At 42.9% G+C, this 26247-nt stretch overlaps 1 protein-coding gene across 17 annotated transcripts in view; it reads left to right on the top strand.

Annotated features, from left to right (window-relative positions):
* The window catches only part of EPB41L2 (erythrocyte membrane protein band 4.1 like 2), a 375724-nt gene that overhangs the window by 108564 nt on the left and 240913 nt on the right, over positions 1 to 26247 (top strand). For all 17 annotated transcript variants that reach the window (XM_082250108.1, XM_082250106.1, XM_082250105.1 and 14 more), the window contains one exon: positions 13164 to 13651. In XM_082250108.1, coding sequence (XP_082106234.1) covers positions 13178 to 13651 — 474 coding nt within the window. In that variant the 5' untranslated portion in view covers positions 13164 to 13177. The remainder of the gene's footprint in view (positions 1 to 13163; positions 13652 to 26247) is intronic.

The following is a 26247-nucleotide window of genomic DNA, read 5'->3' as shown; positions in this document are numbered from 1 at the left end:
GCGCGGATCAGGCAGTGATCATAATATCTGAGGTACTAGCAAACACCATTGACATTTCTTGGGGGCACTAATTGGTCAAGTTTTTGGAGTTTTTCGTCAGGAGAACACTGAATATTGGTAGCAGCTTTTCAGGCATTTTGGACACAATGGTTTTTAGGTATGATATGCTGCTAAACCAGGCATGGTAGCACAAAGGCAACCTTATTAAAGTTACTGCACTATGAGGATCACGTTTGGCTCCAGGTGAGCTTTATTTATCATAGCCATACCCTGATGAGAAGTGTCGCTGGACAGACCTATCAGTTTTTTCCTCACTGGATGATAGACCCATATCCAATGCGTGTATGCTGCTGTAATGGCAGCCATCCTTTCTGGTGAGTGTCCATTTCATTGGGGCCTGGTGGTTGACCTTGGAGTATTTTTTTGGACCACCTATTTTCACTTTATATTGCTGCACCGGACGTTTTAACTAAAGTTTTCATCCCTTCATTGGATTTCGTGCACAAGTGTTTCATGGGGGACTTTATTTATGTACTTGGACCTGCTTTGAACTCTATACTGATTTTGTTTTTAATCAATCATTTTTGGCGCTGAACATTTGTTTACACATTGTTTTTATAAGTTGGGTGTACTACTTGTCTGTGCCAGCTGTCATTGCACCACAGCACAGAGGCACACTTGTAGTTTTAGAAATAGCAGGAGTCGGCAACCCGTTGATCGCGATCTACCTGTCGATGACAGTCAGGTGACCGGTAGATCGTATCCCTGCATGCCTTGCCAACTCCTGGTCTAAACTGTCTTTCTACATATACAGAGTAGCGCAGGGAATAAACGTAACCAGTGTGCTGCACTGATCTCCACCATCCCTGCTCTCATGTCCATCTGAGGCTCTTGTATGTGACATCACATGAGATGGACGAAAGATGAGGGTTGGCGAGCATCAGAGCAGTAGTAGGGTGTCGCTGGCACTTCCCTGCTCTGCATATGAGGAAAATTACTGCCATGCTGGCTCCCTGTACATCCAAATCTTTGCTGTCCTGTCCACTGCCCTTACTCTATTCAAAAAGCATGCCACACTAAACTGCAGCACCCCTGCATGTCTGGCTAAAGGCAGCGCATTTCTCTGCATGTGTGGAAACCATGCAGTTTTGCACACACTCCCAACACACAATAATGTGAACCTAGCTTTAAAACTGTGAAAAAAATGAAAAAAGTATATATCATCTAAAATTTTAACTAGTGTATGGAAAGTGTAGGGCTGTCCACACACTTCACATACATGTGATCCTATGCATTGACTACACACATACTGCACACTAGCCTTTTTTCAAGCTCCTAAAAGCTTTTATTAGCATTATTTTTTTTGCTCCTAGAAGCTAAATAGTGTTATGCTATGCACACTACTTTAGGCTATTCGCGTTTCTTGAGCTTCAGCATCTAGGAGCAGAAAAATAATTGTTTCTGTAGAATTTCTTGGAGTATTTTTCCCGCAGAAACGCTCCTAAACACTACTAATAGCATTTTTTTTAAGCTTTTGTTTTGGTTTTGTTTTTTAATGGAACTGCAAGAATTGCTAATAACGCAAACGCTTCTAAACTGCTATTAAAAAAACGTTCTTACCAGCGTCCTGTAGCCTTAATACATTTCCTCTCGGGGTGACAATGCTGCTACTCCGTCGATAAAATGCAATGAGCTGTGTACCCCTTGAATATGAAGTTTGAAAAAAAAAAAAGGGCTCAGAAAAAAAAAACAAATGCAGCCACAATACTGGTACCAAAACACTGGTAAGTCGTAATATTGAGACTTTAGCTCCGTTCACATGTCAGCGTATGGATCGCGGCGCGATTCCGCCCGCGATCCGGAGATTATTGCAAATCGCGGGACGCCTGTGCGTTGCCCGTGATTTGCAATAGCCCCCCAAACGCCGAGCAATGTTGCCGCGATTTTCACCTGCCGAATCGCGGTAACATCGCGCAAAAAAAAATCGCGGGACGCATTACGCCCAAAAAAGTACAAGAGCTTACGTATTGCGTCCCGCGTTTTTTTTTTTGCGCGATGTTACCGCGATTCGGCAGGCGGAAATCGCGGCAACATCGCTCAGCGTTTGGGGGGCTATTGCAAATCACGGGCAACGCACAGGCGCCCCGCGATTTGCAATAATCTCCGGATCGCGGGCGGAATCGCGCCGCGATCCATATGCTGACATGTGAACGGAGCCTTAAAGTAGAACTAAAAACAAAACTTTTTAAAAAAAAAGTAGAGCAAGGAAGTGTTTATAGCAGGATATTTTTCTGCCATCTGTGTCCCATTGGGGAGATTTCCCTTCACTTCCTGTCCCACAGCTAAAACAGGAAACAAGAAGATATCCCTTCAAAGTTAGGGAATGCCTGGTTGACACCAAGGTGACCAGAACTAGGTGGCCCTATTGGAAGATTTCCCTTCTATTACTGTTATGGGGACAACCCAAAATTTGGGATTTTATTTTACCTTTACTTTTGCTGAAAACTGTAAACATGACAAACAGACAGGGTGAAACTAAGGCTGGCCATACATTATACCATTTTTCTTATAATTTTCTCTAGATCTACCTTCAACTATGTAGTACAAAGACCTGCCTAATTAGATACAATTCAAAGTGTTGTTTAGTTTTGACCTCATATTATGTGGTTTTTGGTAAATCTAACAGAAAATTGAACATATAGGGCTCATGTCTTCTACTTCTTCTCCACTCTATCCAAAATGTAAAAAAATGCCTTTAGTTATATTTTAAGTGTATCTGTGGTCAAAATAACTACAGAGGTGTTGAGGGGAGGAGTTTAAAGAGGGGGAATTATTACATTATTCACAGCTTTCATGGAGCAAGGTACCATGGAATATGTAGTCCATGTAGAAATGGGAAGTAAACATCAGAGAAGCAGTGGCAAATCATGCAGAGAATCCAGAAAGTTGTGGAAAGAAATGAACAGCAGACAGCCTGAACTCATTACATAAAAGGAGATTTTCAAGTAAGCTTTCATTAGATTGTGAAATAGAACTATGATTTTGTATTATTATGACAATGCTGATGTTATACAGTAGAATGAAAGTGTATGCTGTGACCACAGATATACTCTAACTAAAGTAAAGCCTAAACATTTTTTACCTTAAAGGAGTTGTAAAGTCTCAAGGTTTTTCACCTTAATGCATTCTATGCATTGAGGTGAAAAATCCTTGGTGTTGCAGCTGCCCCCAGAATCCCCTTATTCTTACCTGAACCCGATCGTTCCAGCGAAGAGCACGAGCCCCGCTGCTCCAACTGCTGTCTCTCCTCATTTGATAGATTGATAGGACAGGAGCCGTTGGCTCCCGCTGCCGTCAATCAAATTCAGTGACGCGGGGGGCGGGACCCAGTCCTGCTGTCATTGTCAATAGACGCTGCAGCAGGACTCGTGAGTGCACTTGCACGGGTGCCCCCATGCAAAGTGGCTCTCCGCGGGGCACCCGATGAAGAGGAGGAGCCAGGAGTGCCGACGGGGCACCCCAGAAGAGGAAGATCAGGGCTGCTCTGTGCAAAACCCTTGCACAGAGCAGGTAAGTATAACATGTTTGTTATTCTGCAAAAAAAAAAAAAAAAAACTAACCTCTACAATCACTTTAATGAACTCCCTGCTTGTAAAAAATGTTTATGTATCTGTATTGCCCACCTCCATTCCCTGAGTCCTTACTCGATCAAGTGCTGTGCCCATCTGCAGTGGCTCTGTATTTTTTTTCTCCGCTCACACAGGCTTTGCTGAGGCAGTGAGAACCAATGGCAGTCAAATCCTCTGACTGGGGGCAGGGCCGAGCTGTGCTTTCTGTGTCTATGGACACAGGCAGAGCTGTTTGGGATTGAGCTTGCAGGTGTGCCCACATAGGAAGCAGCTATGGTGGCACACAGAGGCAGAGGAGCCTGGAGCGCCAGCAGGGGGCTAGAGAAGAGGAGGCGGCACTGTGTGCAACTCCTTTGCACAATGCAGGTAAGTATAACATGTTTTTTAAAAATTCTTTATAGTCACTTAAATTTTTTTGTTTTGATTAGGATGTACTGTGCAAACTTGTGTATGTACTGTATGAGCTTCTGTGGTTTTTTAAGATGCTCAGTGAGTTTTGTTCCAAATCTTGGTAAAGTTTGAGCTTCTAACAGGGATAATTATCTTCTGTTCCAGGAAGTTGACCATCATGATAGTGTTTTTTTTTATTTTATTTTAATTGCTGGACAAGCTGTAGATCTGGGTGCTTGATTATGCATGTGAACTTTCTGGGAACACTGCAACTAATGAGCATTCCTCTAAGCACTCATGAAGTAAAAAGTGTGCCAAGATGCTAATTGGGCGCAGTGGTCACATGACCAATTTTGCTGCCCTCACTAAAAGTTACAGCCAACATTCATAACTTAGTATAGTTGGTGGATTTAAAGCTGCATTTGGGACATATAATAAAACCATTTATTTAAGCATATATTTTTTAAAAATCATTACATTTATTTTACTAGTATAAGGCTTACCCATAGATGAGTAGAATTTAATTTGAACATTCGTATGAAAATGTGTTTGCCAGAGCATGTGACCACACCATCAGTGACTCAACAATTTTTTTTAGCATGTTGCCATGTCAATGATTTACATTTTAATGTTCGATTTCAGGATGCATGGAAATAATGGTAATACTTGAGACCCTACCACATATGATATATTGAATACCATTTATAAAATGAAGGAATGTTCATGACAGATACAAATCATTTTTTCGGATCAATCTTTGACTAGGACATGCCCATTATAAGTCTGATTCTTCCCGAATGGAAACTACATTCACAGTTAGAATGTAATTTAGATAAGAAACAAAAATTTTCCATCCTTCACCTTTCGGTTTTTTATGTCATTTGATTATCATCGATACTGTTAACCACTTGACCTCAGGCAAAAACATTTTTTTTTTTTTTACGTTTTTAAAAAGCATAGAGAAGGGTTAACACCCCTGTATTGTTTGTTTTGCTGTTTGCGCCCCTGGTCAGAAGATTTCACCTCACTTTCTGTCCCTGTCACAATTGGATTTTGAAAATTTTGGGGGGTTGTGGAAAAAAGGATTGATGATAAAGCTTCAGTGGAGAGACCTTTTTCCCATGATAACTCTTAGGCTGGCCATACATTATCCAATTTTTTTGTACAATTTTCCTTTAGGCTGGGACTGGGTTCACACTATTGATGCCTGTTTTTACCTCCCCTAACGTCTCACCTGCAAGATAACATTGCAGCTGTTCAGGTCTGTACATATGGTTGGGGCCACGGTACTTTACTTTGTGATGAGGTAAATTTAATGCAGCATGTCACGTTTGGCAGGTGCTGCTACTTACCAAATGCCCCCCACTTAAAGTCAATAGGGCCATGTCGGTATCAGCGTGCCAACTGGATGTTGTGCATTTTCAGTGCAGTATTGCATTGCATAACTCCCCCTGCATTTGGGGTGGGGCATATAAAGATGAACACCAGTGCCTAAACAAAATAAATACTACTTTATCCAAAAAGTATTAGTGCCGGTTCACACTAGTGCGGCTGCGGAGATCGCATGTAATATCGGAGCGCACTGCTCCTTCATTACATGCGATCTCCTGTGCGGATGCAAATTCAGCCATATACTTGTATGGCTGAAATTCGCACTGCACTCGCACCAAAGACGCACATGAGGCATTTTTTCAGCCGCATCAGGATCGGATCGCACAGTGGTTCACACTTGTGCGATCCGATCCTGTGCGAACTGTCAGATCGCACTGCGATATGCGATCAAACTTGGGGTGTCGTTAACATTTAATTGACACCCCCTGCGTATCGCATATGGCAGTGTGAACTGCCTCTTGTGCGGATGCGATGCGGGAACAGGCAGCGAATTCCCGCATCGCACAAGTGTGAACCGGCACTCAGACTCTCACTAGATTATGAGACCCTAAAATATGTAAAATAGGTAGGTCTAATAAAGCGTAAACTCCAGAATGGCTGTGATATCCTCTTATTTTGTATTCTCCACCTCATCTCCAGAATATTTAACCAGAAAAAAAGTAAAAAGGAAAACCATATAGTGTAGTATGCTCAAGCGGACAGTGTTATAAACCAATAAATTATTGTGCTCCCATGTATCCGTGTGTGCTGTGCAACACCCAGTGCTTTGTTTTCAATTCCATGTGCCCAATATACCCTCACCAAAAGTAATTATCTTCCAATCAGAAATCATTAAACTCCTGTCCTCCAGTCCTGGAAGCTGTACAGCATTCAGTTCTTTGTTTTAAAGGTAAGTCTTTCAAAATTGACTTGCAGCGGACCAGTCTTTTTTTTTTTTTTTTAATATAGTTTACTAAGTTAAGAAAAACTACTCACATAAGATCATTTAATCATGCCCTTATGTGAGTAGATTTTCCTAACTTAAAGCGACACTTTACCAATATCTGCCAAATGCACTTCCCACAGGTGCATGCAGAGCTATAAGCCAGATCTTCTGTACGCTGCTCAGGGCACACAAGATCAAGCAAGATGGCAGCTCACACCCACTGCAAGGCCATATCCCAATATGTTTCATCAGCAAAGGACTTTGTCATTTGGATTAGTTTCACGTGTTTCTAATACTGCATTATCCATTTGAAAAAAAATAAAAAAAGTTTAGCTTTCTATTGAGTTTTATTGTTCAGTTATGTGACTGCGTCCCTCGTCTCCATTATGGCAGGTGAATCTCAAGTCCAGCAACTGAAGTGTATCTGTCATTCAGCAGGGCTGGCCAGAGAGCATGGCTGTAAAACAGACTGTGGGAGTACAGACTTTATCACAGCATCCTTTACCTCCTAACAGCAAACCCAGGCATGCAAACAGACCACACCAGCACAGATCTGCTTCTGTACTCATGTGGTCAGATTCAGACAGGAACTGGCAGGGTGACCAGGTATTTTGCAGCAACATAATACAAGTGTTGCAGGCTAAATTCAGGAAAAACTATATGACGGCACCAACATGTATGAAATCTTCATTTTGGGACGAACATGCAGCATAGGCATAAGAGATCCAGATTTAAATCTTCTGGCATATAAAGAAAGCCATTTGTATTTCCATGTAATACTGCTGAATAAGGGATGCAAGCTATGATGTGATCATCAGCTGCATTCCAGGTCCTATTCCTTAGCTGACAGATACACTCTTTATCTCTGGAAACTTTATCACTTTATCCAGGGCTAGTATCACCCTGTCTCTCAAGACTCTGCATAGGCTTTTTCCCTGAAAGGTTTCCTTCCATCATAAGTGCCTCTAAACAATGTATAAATGTGGGAAATGCAGTTTTGTATACTCTGTTTCCGTTGGATGAGTTCTTTGGGAACTACACAAAGACATAGTGTACATTACAAAACATAAGTACATCCCTGAGCAACCATGGTCTTTTCCTTTTTTTAGAAAATTTTGAGTAATCAAATTTGATATTGAAATGCAGTAATCAGAGAAAATAAGAACATGTTTAATAACTTTCATCAGAGTAATATCATGCAGTATGCGGTGTATTGGATAACCCCGCCTACTTCCCCTATCTTTTTTTTTCCCCCCAAAACATGGGAAAGATTTTAAAGTAAATAATTTACCTTTATTGCATTTTCTGCATTGAGGTAAAAGCAAATCCCTATTATATTTGCTACCTCCAATCCCTAAACACTTACCTGACTCCTCTCACTGCTCCTGTACTGTCCCGGCTGTAGCACCATTCCTCTCGCATCCTGGCATCACAGGAGACACTGAGAGCAGGAATGCCATAGCCTCCAGTGAGGAGGAAGCTGGGGTCCTAGCTCACCAGCGGTGTGTATGTGTATGCACGCAAACAGCTCAGCTTGGGAGAGTGTGCTCAATAGCACGCCTTGCTAAATAGGCACCTGGAGGAAGAAGGAGCGGACAGCCTCGACAGGAGACCACCAAAGAGGAGGTCAGGGACCGCTCTGTGCAATTTTGTTGCACAGAGCAGGTTAGTATAAGTTTTTTTTTTTTTTTTTTTTGTTTATTTTTCAAAAATGCACCAAAAAAAAAAAAACCTTTAATACCACTTTAACTACCGGTACTATAATTTGAACAGGACAAAATGTGTCAAACCTAACATAGTTTGTTGTAATCTGAATCTGCCCTAAAGAATTGAACCCCCTACACATCATATTTTATGTGCAGTGCGTGGCATGCTTTCATTTTTTACTTTTGAACTCTATGTAATGCACATTTTGCTGGAAACCACACAAAAAATGCAGCAAGCAGGACTATTTCTAACACACAGTTAAAACTTGAAGATGTCCATGAGTCATTATATTGGGTTAATAAAGTACATAAGGTAGTACAGTAAAGCACAAAAGTAATGTGCTAATATTCCATCTGAAACTGGTAGTTGTGCCAAAAGAGGCTTCCTGGATCTGACCAACATTTTATCCTTTCAGTTTTACCTTTCAGCCCCCGTTCACACTAAGGCGACCTGGTCGCCTCACAGGTCGCCTTCCATAGGGAAGCTGCGGACCCGTTCTAATAGGAGCGACACATGTCGCTCCGACTTAGAAAAAGGGTCCGGAGCTTCTTTGGGGCGACCCGGAGGCGACCGCCATAGACTTCAATGTTATGAAGTCCGTGGCGGCCGCTCCGAGGTCGCGGCGCGCTGCTCGCACCGCGACCTAGGAGGTCGCGGTGCGAAGTAGCGTCGCGTGTATGTGAACGGGGGCTAAGTGATTGAAAAGTATTGTTTTTTTTTTTTTCCAATAAAAATAAAAACATGTTATACTTACCTACTCCCTCCCTTTGAGTGCCACCACAGCAAGCAGCTTGCTTTGGGGGCACCTGAGCTGAGTCACCGCTCTCCATAGCCATTTAGACACGGAACCGTGGTTTGGCCCCGCCCCCTCTCGCTACTCCTTGGCTAACTGACTTTGATTGACAGCAGCGGGAGCCAATGGTGCCACTGCTGTGTCTTGGCCAATGAAGAGGGGAGTCCTGAATGGCTGAGACAGTCGTGATCAAGAACGGGCTGAGGTAAGCATTGAGGGGGGCTGCTGCACACAGAATGTTTATCTTAATGCATAGAATGCATTAAGATAAAAACCTGACTTTACAACCACTTTAACTTTTCCATATACACCCATTAGACTCTTTAGTGCAAAGTTGGGATTCTTCTAAAAATTTCCTATCCGTTCTTTTACCTTGTTTTCAGTTGTAAAATTTTTAGGACTGCCAAATTCAGTTTCTTGTCATGCTCTGTCTATTTAAAATAACAATTCAATTGTGGTACCAATCCAATGCCCTCCTGAGATAAGTATATCATATCTTAGGATGCTACAGGAGGAGAATCCTTCCCATTCACATAAACAGACCCGGGGTAGATCTCACACGTTTGCAGAGCTCTGGCACCTTGACTGTTTACAATACCTTTCTATTAGAGCTGCACGATTCTGGCCAAAATGGAGAATCACAATTTTTTTAGCTTGGAATAAAGATCACGATTCTCTCACGATTCTCTGTGTAACAAAAAAAAATTGGGATAACTTTACTGTTACGTTTTTTTTTTTATTCATTAAAGTCTATTAATTGCGTTTGAAAGACTGCTGCGCAAATACAGTGTGACATAAAATATTACAACAATCGCCATTTTATTCTGTAGGGTCTCTGCTAAAAAAAAATATATAAAATGTTTGGGGGTTCTAAGTACGTTCTAAGATTTTAACTTGCAAGCAGCAAGTGTCAGAAAAAGGTCTAGTCTTTTTAAGAGGTTAAACTTCCTTTCTCCCTGGCAGAGGGAAGGAAAAGATACAATGTAATCATTTTGTTTATAGTTACTGGCAGACTTATGGTGTGAATACAATATCTCTCGATCATTCGACCACCGACTTTTGAAAAAGTATTTGTCGGTCGAAAACGTTGCCAACATACACGGTCCGAATATCGCCCGATCGTTGCCCGCCGACCATCGAAACAGTGTTCCTCGGTCCTCATGTGTGATGAGGTTATACAGATTTAAAATGAACGACCTCAACACCAACGTATAGAATATCGTTCATACGCAAACGAGACGACAGAATTTTTTGGGATTTTTCAAACGGTATTTTTCATTCACAATATCAATATCCCTCATTGATGCCTGGGCATTAACGAGTAGAATATCGGCTGATCGCTCGCTGAACGTAAATTTTCGGCCGATTTTCTTATCGTGTATTCCAGCCATTAGGCTCCGTTCACATGTCAGCGTATGGATCGTGGGCAGAACCGCCGCGGGTCCGCCCGCGATCCGGAGATTATTGCAAATCGCGGGACGCCTGTGCGTTGCCCGTTGATTTTCAATAGCCCCCCAAACGCTGAGCGATGTTGCCGCGATTTCCGCCTGCCGAATCGCGGTAATATCGCGCAAAAAAAATCGCGGGACGCATTACGCCCAAAAAAGTAAAAGAGCTTCTTTGGAGCGTATTGCGTCCCGCGATTTTTTTTGCGCAATGTTCCCGCGATTCGGCAGGCGGAAATCGCGGCAACATCGCTCAGCGTTTGGGGGGCTATTGCAAATCAACGGGCAACGCACAGGCGTCCCGCGATTTGCAATAATCTCCGGATTGCGGGCGGAACCGCGGCAGTTCTGCCCGCGATCCATACGCTGACATGTGAACGGAGCCTTAGGCTCCATTCACACCTGGGCGTTTTTGAGTGTTTTTCAGCTCCAAAAACGCTAAAAAAAAAACGTTCCAAAACGCCCAACAAGTAAAACCCCATTCATTTAAATGGCCCCTGTTCACATCTGAGCATTTTGCAAAACGCCTGTAGCTGAAAAAAGTACATGAGCTTCTTTTTGGGCTGATTACCAGCGTTTTTGATAGATGTCAATGAAAAACGCCTGAAAAAAACGCCTTAAAATCGCGGTAAAAACGCGGTAAAAAACGCTACGCTCAAGTGTGAATGCAGCCTTAATGCTGATAGGCGTTTGTTTGTGGGAGGCTTTTTTTTTTTTTCCACAGCTGTTCTCTCTGCAGCTATGCAAAGAATCGAGCATATGTCAGGTTTAGATCGTCAGGGGGGGTGAATCGAGATCGCGATTTTCATACGATTAATCGTGCAGCTCTCCTTTCTATTAATGGAAGAAAATGAATGCCTCTTAATGTGATGTCTGTCCCTGGAAGCATTACTACCACATTGTAAAGAGCTGCCCAAACTGTTGGCGCTTTATGAATCCTGTATAATAATTATAATATCCTATATAAACTCTTTGTGCATGCATTAAATATGGCACCGCATCGGGACAATAAAGTTATATTTTTACGTTTATTTATAATTTTAATTGCTGCTATTAGATATTCTTATTAGATTTATTTTCTAGGTTTTTCTTTCTTGAAGTATTCATATCTGTATTAAACAAGTGCATGTTGGTCGTATTTTCATACAGCTCAATTTGTGTTGGTGGTGCTAAACAGAGTATTTAAATATCATTCACATTAATAATCGTTCACATTAAATGCGACTTTGAAATCATGCAAGTTCATTTGAAATCACACGATTTTTACCCTGCATGTCAGTGTGACTTCAGGTGCAACTTGGAAGACATAATGTGCAGATTCATGCACAGACGTCTATGCAAGTTGAATCTGAAATCACCAAAAGTACTGCAGTAACTGCTTTTTCAAATTGATGCGGTTCTATAAAGTCAGTCGCACCAATTTGAACAGTGCCATTGCTGGCAATAGGGTGCAACTTGTCAGGAAATTTGACTGATGTGAACGGGGGCTAATGATTAGTATTTATCTACCTAAGTTACATTTTTTTTCTGTTACATGTATATTTTGCAGGAACCAGTCCTGCTGATGATTGAGTTTACTGGCACCCATATGAGACAAAATCCAATTCATAAAAAAATCATCAATCTTTAACATATTTTATTTAAAAAAAAAAAGGCATAACACGTAACTTATGGGATAAAAATTTAAAACCTGGTAATACAATACAAATATCCCATGTGGAACCACTAGCTGACACCTCCTATGATTATATACCTGTTCCAAGATGAGAAAATATGGAGGCGTGTATATTTCATCCGTTGGTCAACTTGTTTCGCTGATTGCCTAACTTCCTCGGGACCAACTTACAAAGTATCATATTCTGCTAAATATGAGAGAAATCCATGTAAATTTCTTATATATACAAAAGAACAAATATTTTAATTTAGTTTATCACCCAATATTTTTTTCATGACATAATATAGCATAACCACTCACAAACCATATGGCGGAGTGTCGCACATGCCACTAAAATGTCTGGGGGCGGACATAGGGGCTAAGACCCCTCCATGTATCTTGGGTTAGTGATGATATAAGTGAATACAAGCATAGTCATCCCTTGCAAAGATAGAAATTATGATTTAGAATCAAAGGGAACCAACATGTGGCGGACATTGATAGATATAACTCAGATTTACCTACATGAAATTATATTTACACCATCTTCTCGGACTAATGATATACAAAGGAACTAACAATGACATCCAGCAGCTCTTGACTGACAAGGATGAATATATCGGTAGAAGGAAATCTATAGCATAAATAGAAGTTTGTTTTACAGAGTTGTTTCCTAGACATAACTTACACAGATGATGGTAAGACAAAAAAGTGATGGGAAATTAGAGTTGTTACTTTGTAGAGATGTAACTTCCCATTTTTTTCTGTGTGCCACATTGAGATTATCTTTCATAACCTGTCCTGGAATCACCATGGGAAGTTACATCTCTACAAAGTGACAACTCTAATTTCCCATCACTTTTTTGTCTTACCATCATGCGTAAGTTATGTCTAGGAAACAACTCTGTAAAACAAACTCAAATACGTCCTTAAATGTCATGTAACTTTTGTCATAAGTTTAAACTTGGGTAAAGTCTATTGACGTCACCAAGTGATTCGTAGTTTCCTTCTTTCATTCTACTGCTCAAATACACTTCCTTCCTCCCCTTCAGTGTGCTTAATTTTATCAATAAATATCTCCAGCAACATGTTACCTGTTTAGAGTATTAACATTGGACAGTTATGAAAATTGTAATTTTCCTTTTGTTGAAGACCATAGCAAAGGACATTAGATACTGTACTTACTGTTCTAAATTAGGTGACTAATATAGTGCTTTTGCTATTTCAGCATAGACCGGGACCATGACAACTGAAGCAAGTCCTGCAGTTGAAGTGAATGATTCTGAAAAGCCTGAAAGTAAGAATGAGCCATCAGGAAACCCAAATGAGGAGGGTCAGCAGGCAGAAGGAACCACAGATGTAGCCGCTGACAGCTCTGAAAATAACCCTGGAGAGTCAGACCAAGTGAACGCAACTGAAGAACCCTCCTCCCCCAGCAGTCCTACAGAGAAGAGCCCAGGAAAGCTGAAAAAGGAAAAGGAGGCACATGAAGGCAAAGGTATTTCACGCTTTCTCCCACCATGGCTCAAAAAACAGAAATCCCTAAGCCAATCTGACTCTAAGGAAGATAACAAAGATAATGTGGCAGAGTCCTCTGATGAAAAGCAAGTGAAAGATGAACAAGTGAATAGCCATGATGATAAATCAGAAGAAGATAAAGGTGTGGAGGCTGCAGCAGAGAATAAAGAGGATAAACTTCCAGTGTGCAATGCAGAGGTCTGTGTATAGTTTACCTTTTATTTCCTAACCTTCTTTTTGTTTTAAAGCTTAAGTTTAGCTATCAAAAACAGTGGTTACAGCTTCGGATCTTCAGGCCCAATGGTCTTCTGGTCCAATGGAGACACCCCCTCCATTGAGAATAGTTCTTTCATTGATTACACTGCCTTAAACATGATCTGTGAATGTGGGGAGAGTCTGATCAGTCACAGGATTCTTTACACACACATTTAGGCCTCTTGCACATTGCTGCCTGAAAACGCTCAGCTTTCAGGTTTACATGTGTTTTTTTTTTTTTCACTGCAGCCTATTGTTTTTAATGCACCTGCCCTGTACACACAGGCACATAAACATGCGCTGTGTACTGATTGGTAAAAAAAATACAGAAATCTAAGTTGCCAGTCTGTATTTGTGCGTGTATACCTGCAAATATGCTACAATATGCACCTGAGCCACACTTTCTTCAAAATAAAGCTAGAAGAATTTTTTTTGCTTGTCCATGCGTATTTGCAAATACACACAAATGATATACAGTTTATGCTCACGTTTTTTTTTCTGCCAGGAATGCTCATACATTAGTTAACCGTGCAAGAGGCCTTCGTTGTTCTCTACTCTTGTGCCCTGTAGGAGTCTGAAATCCTACAACACTTCCCTGCAGTGTAGAGAACAGGCCCAGCCCTCCAGCATTCTCTCAAAACTGCAATCTACAACCACCATAAAATTCAGGTGCAGAAGAATAAAGTATGGCCATCACTTGCAGTGTTGGCACCTGTGGAGTACCCACTTACAGGTGTATTTTAATTATAGCTAAAAAGGAATAATCTACCCAAAATTAATTTCAATTGTGAGTGAATAAACCAGTAGGTTATTTCTCTTAAGAACTATAGCATTTTGCATGCCATGACCCTATTGCTCATTTTTTTTCTTTCTGACAAATGAATGTCCCTAGACTCAGTATGCCTGAATATCATTTTTTTTTTAGCCATATAATATTGGAATCAGAGCCGCCATCAGGGGGGGACAGCCGGTACAAATGTAAGGGGCCCGGCCTGGAGAAGCCAGGGGCAGGTAAAGGGGAGCTGTGTTGCACTCGACAGAAACAAACTCGGCAACTTCTGCTGCTCTGTGTCATTGAGCTCAGACATCAAGCTTATTACTGCCGCCTCTGGCTACAATCTATATGTGCACCCTTCATGTGTGCTGCTTGTACTGTGTTATGTATTGCAATGGGCTGCAACTCCTCTGTGTCTCAGCAATGTGTCAGCTTTGTGGAAATAAGAGCTGGGACTAAATAGGAAGACCACCATTACAAGTAGGGGCTGTGAAGGAAAGGGAGGGGGCTGTTTGGGTACAAGGAGGGGCCAGAGCTTTGTGTGTTTACAGTTATGTGTATGTGGGGGGCTGACATATATACAGGTGTGAGGGGGTGCTGACATATATACAGGTGTGAGGGGGTGCTGACATGTATACAGGTGTGAGGGGGTGCTGACATATATACAGGTGTGAGCGGGTGCTGACATATATAGAGGTGTGAGGGGGTGCTGACATATACACAGGTGTGAGGGGGGCTGACCTATATACTTGTGTGTGTGGGGGGGGGGGGGGGGTTCTGACATAAATACAGGTGTGTGTGTGTGTGTGTGGGGGGGGGGTTGGCATATATACAGGTGTGAGGGGCACTGAAATATATACAGGTGGGGTGGCCGGTGTGTGAATTTGGTGGGATGACCCATGGGCAGGCCCTTGGTGGTCAGGCTTGGAGGGTCCCAGGCCTAAAGCTGTGTAAGGGGCCCAAAAATTTCTGATGGCTGCCCTGATTGTAGTTGAGCTGATATTGAATGATATTAGAGACTAGTGTGGCACTTGTCAATAGAAAGCAAACAAGTTTTTTTTTTTCAGTGGAGAGATAGAAGATGAACTTTGCTTTCTATGCACATGTGTTTCATATCCTTCACATACCTTTTTTGCTTTTGGATTTTTTTTTTTTTAAACATCACCTCTTAGCCCCCGTGCACACTGGGGCGACCTGTGAGGCGACCTGGTCGCCGCAGGTCGCCTCCCATAGGGAAGCTGCAGACCCGTTCTGATAGGAGCGACACAAGTCGCTCCGACTCAGAAAAAGGGTCCGGAGCTTCTTTGGGGCGACCAGGAGGCGACCGCCATAGACTTCAATGTTATGAAGTCCGTGGCGGCCGCTCCGAGGTCGCGGCGCGCTGCTCGCACCGTGACCTCGGAGGTTGCGGTGCGAAGTAGCGTCGCCCCAGTGTGAACAGGGGCTTAGACAGCAGGCAGAATTTGAACACCCCCCCCCCCCCCCTCCATCATTTAGGCATTTGGGTACAATGTATAATTCGAGATCCGGGATAAGCATCACATATCAAATAGACAAGTACTTATTACAGTCTTGATTATTTTATTCCAGCTAGCAATGCCACATTTGCCAGAACAGTGAAGTTAAAGTGGAAGTTCAGGAAAAACCGAACTAACGCTAAACCTGCTCTCTGCCACATTCTAGCCTAATATAGCTAACCCAGTAAAGCAAAAATCATTATACAGACAGTACTTACCTATTTTGCAGCCGGTCCGGTCCCAGCATGAGCTGTCAGCGGCGGCTTGAGTGTGGAGGCGGGTGCAGGAGAGGCAGCCGACAACAGAAGCCCCATAGTAAGTCTATGAGTGACGTCACTTCCCAGCCATTGTCAGTCCTGTCCTGCACAGAGCTTCCGCCACTGGAAACTGGACCAGGTCAGCTGCAGAATAGCAATTTTTGCTTTAACAGGGATAGATAGATAAGGTTTAGAATGTGGCAGAGAGCAGGTTTAGAGTTAGTTAGATTTTGCCTGGACTTACACTTTAACTTTCTTTTTACTCTTCAAATTGTGAGGAATAGTCAATTCAGTGATTCCACTATATAAGGCAACATATGCCAACAGAGGCTGCCCACAGAAGTTTGCAAGGTATGGGATAACTGGTTGGAGTCAAGTGAAACTGTTAATGATGCTGAGGGCTCTGATGGGGTGACCCCGGGACCTTGATATGTGCAGAATCCTTTCCCCCTGTGCACGGTGGAGGCAGGACTCTCGCCACCCCCATGGGCTCCTGGGATGTCTCACGGTGAATGGACTGTCACAGTTTGCATGATCCTTAATGGTGAAGCACGATCTTCGGTAGTCGTTGGGTGCAGTCTTGTTTGGGGATGTTGTTTTTTTTTTTTTTTTTTTTTTATGCCTTATTGTTTTGCTATGCCTTGTGTTGTTGAGCCAGGGAATGCCCGACGTCTCTGTTTTGTATGTCGATCCCTTTTCTAAAACTAATAAAAAGAATTTTCCAAAAAAAAAAAAAAATTGTGAGGTATAGGTTCCTCTTGATTGAAACCTTGATATAGCTGTTACACAGTATTTTGTTTATAGTTGCTACCACCGTTGCATTTTTTTTCCATCAGCTTAGAATCACATAGAGGCTCGGACTAATCTGTAAATTGATAGTGCCCTTTTGATCCTTTTTGTTTGACCCAGCTTCATGTACAGTCAAACAGTTCATGATGACCTTCTACTTTTCATTTCACTGTCACGTTGAATAGGATGTAGTAGATAAATTCAGTAAGCACGTGTTGCTTGTTTTTTTTGGTGCACTGGTATAAAGAAAAACGTATGTATTATTTTGTCCGAATCTGGAGTTTTCATTTTAATAATGTTTTATGATGTTTTCTTGCAAAATACTTGCAATCGCATATTACTTGGTTTCCCTTTCTCTAGGATTTCATAAATAATAGGTTGTTTCACACCGTTCTGCCTACATTGCTGTGCTGTGCTATTCATTCATGCTTTCTTTTTAACCACTTCAACTCCGGAAGATTTATCTTAATTGGGTCTGAGACGCAGCGGTCCCATGGCCGATAGCTCCCCTAGTTCGGTGGCGAGGATTCTGTCTGGAGCATTACCCGCACCATGAAAGGGCAGGTACAGTCCCCCCCTCTCCCCTTTTTGGCGGGTTTTTTGGGGAGGATGCGGGTAACCTCCAGGGACAATTGGACATGCCTGCAGGTTCTCTTCTCCCATATGGAAGAAAAATATATTTCCAAATATATTGAATATGGCCAAAATTGTAGCATTTCAAATATATTTCTAATATATTTGGGAAAAATAAAAAATGTTTTTTTTAAAATATATTTTAAATATATTTTTCTTCCATGTGGGCTCCCATCCTTAAAAATCCCTCAGTAAGTTGGGCTTCCCCCACTCCCTTTCCCCCCTGTCTGAACCTGGAGTCTGGTGGGCATCCCAGGGCAGAGGATGCAGCAGAGACCTCTAGGGTCTCCCCTGCTATCCCCACACTATAAGGAGCCTGGAATAGTGTGCCCTGTCCTTGTTATCTGGAGGGGTCCCAGTGTAGGAGACCCCTAGGTGCATGCCCCACTGTTTGCAATGTGGATATAGTGCAGGGGGGTCCCAGTGCAGAGTGCGCAGTGGAGTCTCCCCTAACATGTGTCCTACCTTCTGGAGGGGGTCTCTCTGCAGAAGTTGCAGCATTGCAGAGGACACAGGGAAGATCCTGGCAGCATGCTGTAGCTGATGATGGCCATTTTCCCTTAGACTGGGTGGTCTCCGGTTGGTGGCCATGTTTGTGTAGCCCCGATGATGTCACAGGGGCCATTTTCCCTTAGTCTGGCTGGTCTCCAGGTGGCGGCCATGTTTGTGCAGCCTGATGATGTCACAGGTTACAGGATGTCCAATTTTTTCATGGGACGCTGGAGACAATCGGAGCCTCATGGGGATGCCAAAGCTCCTCCTTTTCCCCTCTTCCTCCTCAGTTTCCTCTTTCTGTGCCTGGGACATATGAACAGGGATGGCGTCCATGGTGATGCTGGGTCCGAATTCTCTGCGCTCCTCCGATCCGTAGGGTGAGTCCTTGGGGGACCCTCTTATCTTTCTCTCTGCTGATGGGTACCATGAGCCTTGTGGGGATCCTTTAGTGGTACCAAAAGATTGTTTTTGTACTGCAGGGTCTTCCTTTCCTTATGGAGCCTCAGTGTCACATCTCCCCCACTGACCCCCTCATGGAAGGGGCAGGTCCCTCGAAACCCCAGCTTCCCATGGTTGCATTCCTGGTGGTCCTGCATGTGGGCAAAGGCTCAGGAGGAAGTGCCCCAACCTTTCCCTGCTCAGTCTGTCTCATCTGATTCTGAGCTTGATGCCGTAGTGGACGCGGCCTATCCAGGGGGGCTTAATTTCACACCCCCAGATCCATCTGATAGTGAGGATATTTCCTCCATGGTCGCAGCAGTGATTAAAAAAGCCGGTAGACTCACTTCTCACTGCAGTGCATAAGACTTTAAAAATGAAGGATGCAGCTGATGTAGTCACGGACTTGGCTGTGTCGTTTGGTACGCATAAGTCCTCTCGCACTCCAAAGGTGTTTCCTTGTGTGCCTTATTTAGACAGGTTTTCCTGTAAGTGTGGGGACCACAAAGGAAATTAGCCTTTGTGGTCCCCAAACGTGTTGCTGTACATTACCCTTTTGGGGAGTCACTTTTAATAAAGTGGACTAGTCCACCAGTGGTGGACCCTTCTGTTTCTAGGTTGAACAAAGCTACCATGATCCCAGTAGAGGAATCCCCTTCCTTTAAGGACCCAGCTGACAGGAAAGCGGAGGTTGTGGCACGCAGCATGTTTACTATTGGCATTTTTCCACTGCGAGTACCGGCTCGTCTCCACTCGCCGCTGCTTGGCCCAGCTCTGCTCGGTTTGCTTTTCCACTGCGTGATACGAGTCGGCACGTTTCAGCACTGTATAGGCTCTTCTCGGCTTGATTTGCTTTTCCACTAAAGTAGTAGGTGGGATTACAACAATTCTCTGACCAATCAGTGGCTAGTAGTGACAAACAATCAAGGCTGCATGTGAAGGATTGTGGGATATTGGATAGGTATGGCCCGGTTGGAACCCCAACTGAGGTGGTACTGTTTAAGTGAGCCGTACCATATGGTGGAAAAGCGCCGCTGTACCAAACCGTACCAAACCGTTCTAACACGTACCATGCGGTAGCATGCAGTGGAAAAGCGCCAAAGCGAGCCATACCATGCAGTGGTAAAGCGCGATATGGTTGGTTTCACATTGCGGCCAGTCTTTGCCTCAGCCCTGGTGTCTCAGACCCTAACTGAATGGGCCAAACTTTTGTGCTAGGGCCTGGCGGGTGAGCAGACAAATTGGTCCATGGGCTGCAGTTTATTTGTGATGCAGCTTTGGATATAGCTTTTGTGCTGTCCAAACTTTCTGTTTCAGCGGTGGTGATTAGGCGCGTGCTGTGGCTTAAGAATTGGTCCACCTATCCCTGTCAAAGGAATTGATTTACCTAGGTCTGATTTCTAATTCTGACCAGGGTGGTCCTTTGGGCAAACTTAAGGAACCACAGGCCATGATTCACCGGCTGCTGTCACAGATAGTTCTCTCTCCCATTTTGCATACAGGTTCTGAGTCTGGTGGTATCCACCTTCAAGATAGTTCTGTTTGCACAATCCTACATGCAGCTCCTTTAGCAGGTTCAGCTCCACAGGAGGATACCAAGGTTCGTGGCCAGATCATGGGTTCCTCTGGCAGGCATCCAAGGGCCGCAGTAAGGCCAGTATCATTATCTGCTCAGGCTTCTCCAGAAATTTCTGCGAGGAATCAAGGGCAAGGATCTTCCAATCAGTCTCGTCGCCATAAACGTCCCTTAGGGTCTTCCTCTCAGAGAAGACTAGTTGTCTCATGGGCTGATCTACCATACTGCTTCACAGTTGCTGGTTTTAATGGCTTATCTATTGAAAGCCAGGTACTGAGGGATAGAGGTCTGTCTGGATCAGTGATCCCTACTATGGTGAAGGTGAGGAAGTCGTCTTCCAGCAAGATAAACCATCATGCGTGGAACATTACATTTCTTGGTGTTGATCGAGGATGAGCACCAATCGACTCTCTTTTTTTTCTGTGGCTCGGATTGGCTCAAAAGGTTGAACCTTTCTTCAACAGGGCGTTGATCAGAAGTTGGCCTTGAGTACCATCAAGGATCAGGTGTCTGCCCTGGCAGTCTTCTTTCAGCAACCCCTAGCCAAGCACTCTTTAGTTCGAAATGTCGCTCCACCAGTACGGTTTCTTTTGCCGCCATGGGATTTAAATTTAGTACTTTTGTTTGCCAAAAGCCTCCATTTAAGAATATTTGGGAGATTCCATTGCCTACGTTATCCCAGAAGGTGACATTGTTGGTGGCTATTACCCCGGCCCGCAGGGTAAAGGAGTTAGCAGCATTATGCTGCCGCAGTCCCCATTTGGTGGTCCCTAGGGATAAAGTGGTTCTTCATCCCTGTCCATCATTCCTGTCCAAAGTTGTCTCTTGACTTCCATTTGAATGAGGACATTGTGTTGCCTTCCTTGAGTCCCAAGCCGGCTCATCTCAAGGAATTTGCTTTGCATACCTTGGATATGGTTTGTGCGATTCGGGTGTATCTGGCAGCTACTGATCTGTTTCGAAGGCCTGACTCAGTTTTTGTGGTTAGACGGACCAAGAAAAGGCCTGGCTGCTTCTTCGGCTACCATCTCCAGATAGTTTGGACAGACAGTGAATCAGGCCTATTCCATGTTCCACCTTTCCCTGTCACGGCACATTTTACTCAGGCCTATTACAAGTGCTTCTTGGGCCTTCCGTCATCAGGCATCAATATTGCAAGTTTGCAAGGCAGCCACTTGGTCATCGGTGCATACCTTCACAAAATTTTTTTAAGGTAGATACTTTAGCATCTGAAGATGCTTTTGGCTGCAAAGTTTTGCAGGCTGCTGTTTAAGAGGGGCTGTTTCCTCTTGAGGAGTGTTTTTTTCTTTAACCATTTTTTTTCTTTTCAGACGGGGCTCCTGTGACCCGGTTAAGGCTCCTGTGTCCTGGTTAAGGGCTCTTATGTTTAGCCTTGGGTTACTTTCCCCACCCCTCATTTTCCTTTCGGCACTGCTTTTGGCCGTCCTAGTAGTTATGATTTATGGAGCGATGTGTCCGTCAATGAGCGAAAGAAAATGGGATTTTTGTACTTAACGTAAAATCCATTTCTCTGAGTTCATTCAGCACCCACCCCTCTATGGAGTTCTAATACTGCTTGCTACTAAACTGATTACCTAGAGCAGAGAGGGGGGGTTATTTACCAAGCTGAGGGAAGGCCCATGGGCATAGCTAGGTGTTTTTTTTTTCCTGCCTAGTCCTCCTCCTGGAGGAGGCAATATAGCACAGTAGTTACAATTTATGGAACACTGTCCGTCGATGAACTCAGAGAAATGGATTTTACGGTAAGTACAAAAATCCCACTATTTTTTACTTTCTGCTATAAAACACCCCTAATAAAAAAAATTTAGGCAAATAGGTCTACAAACCATGGGATATATTTATGAATGCTTAATGAATTAATTGTATTTATTTTTTAGCTAGTAATGGTGGCAATCAGTGACTTATAGCGAGTATGCAATATTGCAACGAACAAATCTGACACTTTTTGGGGATCAGTTAAGTGCTAACAAATATGCATTGTCACTTTACTAATGTCACTGGCTGGGAAGGGGTTAACATCAAGGGTGATCAAAGGGTTAGCTGTGTGCCTAGCCAATGTTGTTGTGTTTTTTTTTTTACTGTGTGGGAGGTGCTTTGTAGTTGGGGAAGGCATGGAAATTGCTATGGGACGGACAGCATGTGGTTAATGTAATGTGCACACTGCATTAGCTATACAATGTTAGTGATTTCTTTCTGCCAGCACTAGGTAAAGATAGCTTTTGTATTGTCACTGCCTCCTAATACAATAATTGTTTATATTTTCTTTTGCATACTTTCAATAGTGTCATAGACAATGCCTTTGTTCTAATGCTTCATACAGCTCTCTTTTTTTACCATTGATCATCTCAGACTTCGAAAATTACCAGTTGTAATGTGTTTTTTGAAAGACCCGGACTATCTTAACAGTACAGTACTAAACACAGGCTTTGATATTCGTAAACCCTGGATTATAGGCTGGTACCGTCATGTGATTAAACACTGGCAAAGTTTCTGAGAACACACACACTGAACGACTCTCGTAATCCTACCACACTCCTTAAGTCCTTAGTGTTTTGCTAGTGTCCTGAAGTGATAGACCTTTTCTCTCTTCCGGTGAAATCACTCTGAGCTTAACTAGTTTAATATTTGGATTCTTCAAACAACTCTTTGTCTCCTAACCCCCCCCCCCCATAAAAGCAGTACATCTGGATTGGAGCAACCTTGGTGAAACTTCAGGAGGCTAAACTTTTGGGAGATGCTGTATGGACGGCCTAAGTGCTTTCAGCACTGGATCCTGTTTGAGCACTCACCTTGGCACTCCTTGGTGGAATGTGTGTAGTTAGCTGCAGTGTGCTTCACAGGTTCATCCTTCAGACCCTAAAGACCCCTTTGAGGGTTTGCTTAATGTTATGGGCGAAGCCTGGACCCTATATAGGGACCAGCAACATGGACAGGTAAGATAAGATCACCCTGTTTATTGGGCCATTACTGTAGCCTCATAACAATTGTAAGACATATTATCTGTTACTTGCTTTACACTTGTATATTCCAAATAGTATTTATTTATACATTAAAACTATCAAGGAATGGGTTTGTAACGTAGTAACTTATACAATGTTAAGCTTTTCAAATTCGGTGGTAAAATTTCATCATCCACAGGTTGCACAGTTTGCTACCAATTCTTCCTAGAGTCTTTGCTTCCTCCGCCTTTTGCCAGGGACAGGGACTTTGTTGCAAGACCATCAACGCCAGGAATGCTGTGTACTACTTCCTAGTCCTGCATGATATGGTGATGCTTCCTTTGCACTGGAGCAGGACCCTATTTTTAACACTGGTTTTTGCATCTGATTCAAACTCTATTTCAAGCACATGACAGGTGACTAAAGAAGACTTTCCACAACTATGTCACAGTTGCAGAAATTGTAGCACAACTAAGGACTTTAATACAGCCAGCACGTCAGAGACTCAAATGCACCAGGCTCCTTCTCCACCCCTACCATCCATTCTGGAGTCCGAAAGTGAACTTTCCTCTTCTAAAAGATGCATACATTGAGGGGAATGAAGTAGATCTGGAGGTGCTGTTAAAGGCGACAGCAGAAATGGTCTTCTGAGGCTCCTATAAACTTGATGAGATGGCTTCATGCAGAATGCTTGCCAGTGTTGATATACTCACTTCTGTACATGGAAGCCCTGGCATTGTCACACTTAATTCTCCTCTGTCTTGCCATGCCCTTTTTGGGTACTAAGAGACCCGCAAAGTCTAAAAAAGACATTCCTCATTAATGAACATATCGAATTTGCAATTTATAATGAATGGATTAGTCTTGAAAATATTTTCACTTCTTCTGAGAATGATTCTCGCTATTGCTGAAATTCCGGTTTTTCAGCCTGCAGCTTTATAGACTAGGACAATAAGCAACCAACAGGATTCTGTCTTCTAGCACTGTACTTTGGTAGAGCACATATGGTATTACCCTTCATTTAGTTCTTTTGTGTTGATGCCTTAGAACAAGTCATGACACAAATCTCCAGAATGGCTCCAGTGGCCTTTGAAGAAGGACGTCTCTTTGGTAAAGTACTTGACAAATTCATCAAAGATATCCACGGTGGAAGGTTTCAAAATCTTCCTCCTCTACCGCCTTCAAACGAAGAGCACATCAACACTCTACCAAGGCCTCTAAGCCAAAAATGATCCCTTCATTTCAACGCAAGACTTGGAACTGTAAATTTACCAAGTCTACCCCAGAGCCCTCCACTGAAGAGGCACCATTCGAAGAGGCATTTGGTATGGTTTGCCTTTCCCTGTGTCACAGATGTTCCAGACTTTCAGGACTGCGTTCTCGCTTTTTACTAGCAGCTCTTTCAGTGCACAGAGGCTACTCAGCTGTCAGTTAATTACCAGCCATTCATCATTTCCACAGTGACTCACTTGGTCACCATTACCTGCCTCATTAGTCCAGCCAGACCCTTTTGGCTATTTAAACCGCTTTGCTTATTCCCCACGTATCCTCATATGGTCAACATGTCCAGTGTGTTCCTGTGTATGACTTTGTCTGGCTTACTTCTCTTCTGACTCCTGCTCCTGATTTTTTGCTCCTGACAGCGCTGACTTCTGGTTCTCTAAAGCTGGCACATCTGATTACCTACTCTGGCTTCTAAACCCTGGCTTTTGTTTTTGACTACATTCCTGAACTATTGTTGTTTTTACTATTGCATTAAAGATGTAATTTTAACTGCATTTTCAGTCTCTGCCCCGTTTATGGTTCCTGGAATAAACCTGTGGGTTCAACCAGTGGTTTTAAAGGCATACAAAATAGCGTTTCATTCTCTACCCCCTCACCACATTGTTCTCTCAAACCAACCAAAATCTGCTCAAGGACCATAAGATTTGCAGAATGACCTGAACCATCTTTTGTTCAGGAAGTTGTCATTCCAGTATCTTTGGAGAATAAGGGGAGTTAAAGTTCAAAGGATTCTATTCAAACCTGTTAACCGTACTAAAACCCAACAAGGGTTTTTGTCCTGTCCTGGAACAAAAAGGCCTAAACAAATACCTTAATGTTCCAAAGTTTTATGTGGATTCCCCCAGTCAGGTATCACCTTTCTTAGACAAGGTGAGTACCCAGCATTTGTATACATTCAAGATATCTAGATAAGGGATAGACCGATATGTTTTTTTTTTTCCAGGGCCGATACCAATATATTTATCACAACGTATTGGTATGGGCCGATATTTTGTACTTCCTATGTCAGGGTCTGAGACCTGGAGTGGGTGAGGGACGAAGTGGTATTGAGTGGATGCCGAACGGAGCGGTATTACCCGGGTATCACTTACCGCAAGTGGGTGAGAGATACTGATCTGCCAGCAGATCTGCTAATGTGGAATTGCTTATATCTTTTGTACATATGTGATTGGCATATTCAATAACATTTGTAAACAGAATTATGCTATGTGACATCATTTTACCCTTACATGAGCAATATTTGGAATATCGGTAATATTGGCCATTCCGGGACCGATACCGATATATCAGCAAAAGTGAATATCGGCCCTCTGATAATCGGCTTTGCTGATAATCGGTCGATCCCTTATATAGTTAGGTTCTTATATATTTGGACACAGGCACAGTTTTCATACTTTTGGCTCTGTATTCCACCAGAATAAAATTAAAACAAAACAATCCAAATGAATTTTGAAGTGCAGACTTTCAGTTTTAATTCAAGGGGTTGAATTTAAATATCAAGTACAAATTTTAGGAACTGCAACCATTTTTATACACTGTCCCCCCATTTTCAGGGGCTCAAGTGTAATTGGACAAATTAATATAATCATAAATATAATGTTCATTTTTAATATTTTCTTGAGAATCCTTTACTGGCAAAGACTGCCTGAAGTCTGGAACCCATGGACATTACCAAAGACTGGGTTTACTCTTTTCTGATGCTTTGCCAGGCTCTAACTGTAGCTGTCTTCAGTTGTTCTTTGTTTGTGGGACTTTCTGCCTTTAGTTTTGCCTTCAGCATGCTCAATTGGGTTGAGATCAGGTTTTTGACTCGGC

This window comes from Pelophylax lessonae (assembly GCF_965119305.1).
Source record: "Pelophylax lessonae genome assembly, chromosome: 3".
NCBI classification, from domain to species: domain Eukaryota; kingdom Metazoa; phylum Chordata; class Amphibia; order Anura; family Ranidae; genus Pelophylax; species Pelophylax lessonae.
This window is presented reverse-complemented; position numbering and strand designations above follow the sequence as displayed.